The 7,785-nt window shown below is 43.1% G+C and overlaps 1 protein-coding gene across 1 annotated transcript; it reads right to left on the bottom strand.

The window, feature by feature from the left end:
• Positions 1 to 916: 916 nt before the first annotated feature.
• LOC139405817 (melanocortin-2 receptor accessory protein 2A-like) lies at positions 917 to 7,308 on the bottom strand. The gene is made up of 3 exons (XM_071148253.1): positions 7,185 to 7,308; positions 6,469 to 6,568; positions 917 to 1,409 (listed from the first exon to the last, which is right to left on the bottom strand). Exons 1-3 carry the CDS (start codon positions 7,306 to 7,308, stop codon positions 917 to 919), a joined length of 717 nt encoding a protein of 238 aa, XP_071004354.1.
• Between the last annotated feature and the right edge of the window lie 477 nt (positions 7,309 to 7,785).

The following is a 7,785-nucleotide window of genomic DNA, read 5'->3' as shown; positions in this document are numbered from 1 at the left end:
CAGGAGCAACACATGGTATATAAAAAGTTATGTCTATGACAGTTTATAGTGAGGAACAGGTGTACTACAATAAGTACTGAACAAGGACAACACTCAGACTGCTGTTGAATTGAAAACCCAAGAGAAGAGTCTTGCCTTTCTGGTGCATTTTGGTTGTTGTATCAAATTCTCCTTACCTCTTCTGTTGTTTCCATCCCTTTATCTGATTCCTGCAAGGCCTCCACCACTATACGGGGGGACCGAGTGGCGCAGTGGTCTAAGGCACTGCATTGCAGTACTAGAGGCGTCACTACAGTTCCGGGTTCAATCCCGGGATGTATCACAACAGGCTGTCATCGGGGGTCCCATAGAGCGGCGCACAATTGGCCCAGCGTTGTCCGTGTTAGGGGAGGATTTGGCCGGGGTAGGCTGTCATTGTAAATAATTTTTTTTTTCTTAACTCACTTCCTAGTTAAATCAAGGTTATATTTAAAAAAAATACAAAAACATTTTAATCAACTTGATGAAGCTGGACTTCCAGTTTAGCGTTGAGATGTGATGTCACGTTCTGGCTCTGCGTAGGCAACCTTGTTGACAAAAAGTAGCGCATATCACATATGTATATTTAACTCTGTATTGTTAATTAACATTAAATGTTTATATATTTTGTCTGTACAGTATTTTAGCCTGAACCAAATCTGAACAGAATGAAAATGTCAGGAGGTACAGGATCCATAATAATCCAGAATGTCCTCACAGTGGAGGTGGTGTGGGAAGCTGGAACCACAGCCTACTTAAGAGAGTACATGACTGGCACAACACAGAATGTTAGATTAGGATTTATTTGAACCTCCATGGTGGTTCCCCCAGTCAATCCCATGGGAACGACACTCCTCATCTAGGATGATTGGTGGTTCCCCTGGAAGTAGAGGGGACCTTAGTTCATCATGTGATGTGCGCTGTGGGGCCGATGACACTCCCCCTCCATGATGATTGGCGGCTCCCCCAGCAGCAGATCGTCCTCCTCCAGGGTGGAGCTGTGCTCGGAGTTCACAACGTTAGGGATGTTGAAGTGGGACAGGGACATTGCCTCTCTGTGGTCGGTCCGGTTCCCCCCCAACATGGCAGCCCCTTGCAGGGCACGGCTGACACCTACTTCCATCCCCACCACCACCCGCTCCTCTGGGCTGCCTGACCTGCCTCGCCCCGGCCCCTGGACCAGCACTCCTCTGGGTGCTCCCACAGCTCCGGCCCCAGCTCTAGGCCTGGACCCCCCCTGGGCCTGTTCCTCATTGATGTAGCAGTGGAAGAGGGAGCGGCTGAGGGAGGAGTCCAGTTGTAGGCATGGCCGGTTGTCAGGGTCTGCAGGGGGGCGGAGGTCCTCCACACAGCTGGTCAGACGAACACGCTTCTTACAGGGCTCAGCTCCTCTAGATGGGGGACATTTGAGGACCAGGAGTGTATTAGAAGAGAAATAGGTGTGACTACCTCAAAATTAAAAATAAGATGCCTTAATCAGAATCAAGGAGGATAGGGAGAGAGAAGAAAGAGACATGGATGGTAGGTAATAGGGGAGAGGGAAGAAAGATACATGGATGGTAGGTAAGGGAAGAGAGGGAAGAAAGAGACATGGATGGTAGGTAAGAGAGGACAGGGAGAGGGAAGAAAGAGACATGGATGGTAGGTAAGAGAGGACAGGGAGAGGGAAGAAAGAGACATGGATGGTAGGTAAGAGAGGACAGGGAGAGGGAAGAAAGAGACATGGATGGTAGGTAAGAGAGGACAGGGAGAGGGAAGAAAGAGACATGGATGGTAGGTAGATGGTATCATGTATTCCCTTTTGGGGCGTATGACTCTTCATTCATGCTCAAACAAACAAGTGTGGATTGAATAATCAATGCATGTTTGGAAAGAGCTGTGTGTTGCGTGTCCGTGCGCTAATTCTGTGTATATTGGCGCTCCTGTGTATATTGGCTCAACACTATATTCCTATCCCCTTAGCGGGTGTCTTTATTTTTTGGCTTTAGCTAAGCTCAGTATATAGCTGCATTGAAGCAGGCAGAGAGAGAGGAAGAGAGAAAGCTGAGTAAATGGATGTCATGGCGTTGGACTAGAGCGCTGTGGTCAGCAGACCTGGGAGTTTAACAAGCTTGGCCCTGGTGGGGCCCCTTGAGGCCCCCTGACCTCCATTACTGAACACAGCAAGACAATTAGCTCCTCTACTCAGCAGCCAGCACTCATCAGCTCTCACATTCACTTAGGACCTAATAGGCTATGTTTAGACAGGCAGCCCAATTCAAACATTTTGCCCCAGTTATTGGCCTTTTGACCAATCATATCAGATAATTTCACATCAGATCTTATTCAGAGCTGATCTAAATGATAAAACTACCAATTAGTGAAAATAAGATCAGAATTCGGATGCCTGTCTAAACGTAGCCATAAAGAAGAGAAGCCTGATGTGACCTCAACACGCCCATCCACACGCACACAACCATGCACACGCACGCACACACACACACACACACTGGGCTACAATTGGAAATACAAGATTCAGGGAGACTGATGGTTATCATTTAGTCTTTCATTTGTTGTTATAGTCACACACACAGAAACAGATTTCCAGCCTTAACTAGTTGGTCCCATTAAATGCATTAACTGCCATCCTGCTTGCTGTGCTGTGGTCCTGCAATAGATAGAGCCTGGGAAGTATCAAAGTAGAGCAGCATGCTGATCAGTCACTGATCCCTGCAGGCTTTTTGTTTTCATCAGCAAGCCATTGAGGTCTGTCTGGAAGGCAGTGAGGTTTGTCTGTAAAGGATCCCAGAGCTGAGCCTGGCAGAGATCCACTCCAGAGGAACAGATACACATAGACTCACGGGCAGCAAATGAGAGAGCCGTGACAGCTGCCACGTACACAGTCACAGGGATAAGGGTGGTTCAGAGAGCAGCATAAAACGTTCAGAAAGTTGAGTTGAGAAAGGGAGAGTGGTAAGAGAGAGAGAGAGGGGATGAAGCTTCAAGAGAAATAGAACTCAGACACTGCATGCAAACAGACTGCATCATCACATTGCCGTACGATAATTTCTATGCAATTGTTGCAATCTATGCACGGCATCACCACAATCAGAATCACACAACATGGAAGTGTTATTAATTATCTTCCAGCCACATGTCAGGTGTGTAACAACAGTCTACATCCACAACGGTATTATAAATCAAATCACCAATAGCAATATAATACATAAAACATGATAGGTAACACTTTATTTGACACCCAGAATCATAACAGGTTATGACAAGGTAGACCTGTTGTGTTATTTTATGGCTGGTTATGACACATACACAAGAGTGTCAAAACCCACAAAACCTACCAAACGAGGCAAAACATTCCATTATACCATATGCTACTTGTCAACAGTGTTTTTATGTTATATATACAGTACAGTACCAGTCAAAAGTTTGGACACACATACTCATTCAAGGGTTTTTCTTTATTTTTACATTGTAGAATAATAGTGAAGACATCAAAACTATGAAATAACACATATGAATCATGTAGTAACCAAAAAAAGTGTTTTACAAATCTAAATATATTGATATTTGAGATTCTTCAAAGTAGCCACCCTTTGCCTTGATGATAGCTTTGCACACTCTTGGCATTCTCTCAGCCAGCTTCACCTGGAATGCTTTTCAAAGAGTCTTGAATGAGTTCCCACATATGCTGAACACTTATTGGCTGTCTTTCCTTCACTCTGCGGTCCAACTCATCCCAAACCATCTCAATTGGGTTGAGGTTGGGTGATTGTGGAGTACAGGTCATCTGAAGCAGCACTCCATCACTCTTCTTGGTCAAATAGCCCTTACACAGCCTGGAGGTGTGTTGGGTCATTGTCCTGCTGAAAAACAAAATGATAGACCCACTAAGCGCAAAGCAGATGGGATGGCGTATTGCTGCAGAATGCTGTGGTAGCCATGCTGGTTAAGTATGCCTTGCATTCTAAAGAAATCACTTACAGTGTCACCAGCAAAGCACCCCCAACACCATCACACCTCCTCATCCATGCTTCACGATGGGAACCATACATGCAAAGATCATCAGTCCACCTACTCTGCATCCCACAAAGACCAAAAGTCGCAGATTTGGACTCATCAGACCAAAGGACAGATTTCCACTGGTCTAATGTCCATTGCTCGTATTTCTTTGCCCAAGCAAGTCTCTTCTTATTGGAGTCCTTTAGTAGTGGTTTCTTTGCAGCAATTGAACCATGAAGGCCTGATTCACGCAGTCTCCTCTGAACAGTTGACATTGAGATGTGTCTGTTACTTGAACTCTGTGAAGCATTTATTTGGGCTACAATCTGGGGTGCAGTTAACTCTAATGAACTTATCCTCTACAGCAGAGGTAACTCTGGGTCTTACTTTCTTGTGGCGATCCTCATTATAGCCAGTTTCATCATAGCACTTGATGGTTTTTGCGACTGCTTTGAAGAAACTTTCAAAGTTCTTGAAATATTCCAGATTGTCTTTTCTCTTTGCTTATTTGAGCTGTTCTTGCCATAATATTATGGACTTGGTCTTTTACCAAATAGGGCTATGTTCTCTATACCCCCCTAACTTGTCACAACACAACTGAATGGCTCAAACGCATTAAGAAGGAAAGAAATTCCACAAATGAACTTTTAACAAGGCACACCTGTTAATTGAAATATATTCCAGTGACTACCTCATGAAGCTGGTTGAGAGAATGCCAAGCGTGTGCAAAGCTGTCATCAAGGCATAGGGTGGCTACTTTGAAGAATCTCAAATATAAAATAAATTTGGATTTGTTTAACACTTTTTTGTTTACTACATGATTCCATATGTGTTATTTCATAGTTTGGATATCTTCACTATTATTCTACAATGTAGAAATTTGTAAAAAATAAAGAAAAACTCTTGAATGAGTAGGTGTATCCAAACTTTTGACTGGTACTTTATATTTATTTATTTATTAACGTTGTTAAATTATTATTGTAATTGCACACACATTGATGTCAGACATGCACCTACCCCAATGCTCTGTTGTTGACAGGGATGAATGCAGGAGCAGATTTCAGGAGCAGGACAATACACCCTCTTTTGGACTGATGACTGATATAAGGGCCTGTAAGTGATGGTCTTATCTGGCTTATATGACAATGATGGTCATAATGCTTCTTGACTTTGTCATAAAGTGTATTTTCTTAGTCCATGTAAAGTGACACAGGATGGTCATAATGCTTCATGACAGAGTCATAAAGTGTATTGTCTTAGTCCATGTAAAGTGACACAGGATGGTCATAATGCTTCATGACAGAGTCATAAAGTGTATTTTCTACAAGTTATTTAAAATATGATGAAAAAAACATAACTGTAAAGAATTAATTACAACAAAAAAAAAGGATATAAGAGACAAACTTTCAAATGAAAGGAAACTTTTTGGCAGAAAAAAACCCGAATTTGAATAAATGTAGGTTTTCACACTCTTATGTAGGTGTCATAACCAGCCATAAAAAACACAATATATGTCACAACAGGTGTAAATATGGGTCATGACAGTGTTATGACCATATTATGACAAGTTATGTCAGCTCTTATGACATCATGACAGTGTTATGACCGTGTAAATAATATGTTACGACACTGGGTGTTAAGTGAAGCGTTACCACATAATTGCATAAATGTATAAACATCATAAACGTTAATCTTGTAGTTTTTCAAGTATTGACCTGTCAAAAAATGTCTTGATGCTTCCCATAAACACATAGTTGAAAGCTCTTGTTCGACAGATGAGCTGCAGCGGTGCGGCTCGCATACCATTGAAATGATTGGACTTCCACCGGAACGCATACAGTTTACCGCAGTTTGTTTGTACAAGGCTAGAGAGAGAAACAGGGCTTTGTGGGAGGGGGACGAGAGGGAGGGACCACCAAGGGAGAGATCTCTGACTGAAAAGAAGAAAGAAAGAAGGATCAAAGCAGAGCGTACAGTCAGAAAAAAAAGAGGTAGCTGACAGAGAGAGAGAGAGAGAGAAAGCGCGCGAGAGAGAGAGAACAGTGTGCAAATGAGACATATGCTACAACCATGGATAAAAAGGAAGAGGGCTGCTGATAATTAGAATCCTTTACTAAGATGGCATCAAACATCAGAGTGCACTGAGACTGGGAGGGAGAATTGTCTCATGTACATAGAGGAAAACCAAGAGACACTCTGAACCAGGCGCTCTCTGTGGTGCTGAAGAAGAACTAACCACAGCCTGTGTAAGGCTCTGCCACTAACGCACCTGGTGCTTTCCATGGTGCTGAAAAGAAAGTACCACAAAACTTGGAATATGAACAGCCACACTGACAATGTTATTTATTTGGTGTGATAAATAATTGTGCACATGTTAAGAGGCACTGGAAGTTGGTGGATTGCTAAGTAATTCATTTGATTGACATGTGATGGCTGGTTGATAAGGAGACTCACTCAGGATGTGGAGCTCCTGTCTTGGTGAGAAGCGTCAGGACAAAGAACATGAAGATGACAAAGACAGCCAGGCCCACCCAGAAGCCTATCACGATGGAGTCTGCAACACAACAAGACTTGATTGACAGCTCAAATATTTTTTTTTAGTTCCAATGTGTGGTCATTATATCTACAGCATGACAAAAACAACATTATTTTAAGCACAATGAGATGGAGAGGAGGGGGAGAGAGAGAGGGGAGGGCTACGAAAATGTATTATGTCTAGACGGGGTGACATTGATTGGTGTATGTTATTCTAGAGGAAAAATTAAGTTATTGATTGTGTATGTGTCTAATGTTAAAAGGCTGACACACATACAGGCCTAAACAAGGAACCCCCTTACTCAGACACTCAGCACTGACATGCTTATATTACTCTGCAGGGTTTACAGTCCAAGGCAGTCCCCCCCTCCTCTCTCTCCATAGCTCTCATAAACCACACACACCCTCTACCTATTTGTCATTATGAAGAATATCTGCTATACTTAACTGTAACTTTTATCCAGAAATATGAATGTGATGCAATGAGCCATGACAATTCTCACGTATAAATGCATGCACACATGATTTAATCACAGTTCATTTCTACAATAAAGTCATACATGCGTAACGCAGAGAAAATGGGTGAAAGGGGTGGAGGGGCAGCACAGGACTGTAAACTGAGATCCTGTACTCACATCGGTGCGCTTTCAGTCCCTCGAACGAAACAGGCTCATCATCGTCGTAATATTCATACGTCCACTTGTAGTCCGGGTCCAGAGCGTTTCCGCCTGATAGATTTGAGTGGTTAAACTCAGACATCTCCAAATAGATCCAAGAGCGCAGGCGGACTAAAGAAAAACCAAAAAGGCGAACGTTAAGTGAGACAGTTTTAATCCCCAACACCAATAAAATTAAATAAATCTAGCGAAGTAGGCGAAGATTTCTGGAATTGACTCTCCGTTCAATAACACGGTTATTACATGAGGCATACTAAACTTCACCACACGCAGCTATGTGCTTACACGGTGCGCTCTCTCTCTCTCTCTCTCTCTCTCTGGATTCGGAACGAGGGTGCGCCTGTCCATTGACATCATCTTGAATTGCTTTCGGACTCGTGCGCTTGGCTTGGATGCGCAGAGCAATAATGAGTTGGAGGACGGTGAAATGGAGAGCGGTAGGTAGGATATGTGGCCTACACTTTTTTTAGAAAAAAATGGACTGCGATGTGGAGTGATCTTATCCATCAATGAAAATATTTATGCAAAGGCACTAGTGGCTTTAAAGATGTTCTGGGTC

Source organism: Oncorhynchus clarkii, chromosome 3 (assembly GCF_045791955.1).
Source record: "Oncorhynchus clarkii lewisi isolate Uvic-CL-2024 chromosome 3, UVic_Ocla_1.0, whole genome shotgun sequence".
NCBI classification, from domain to species: Eukaryota; Metazoa; Chordata; class Actinopteri; order Salmoniformes; family Salmonidae; genus Oncorhynchus; species Oncorhynchus clarkii.
This window is presented reverse-complemented; position numbering and strand designations above follow the sequence as displayed.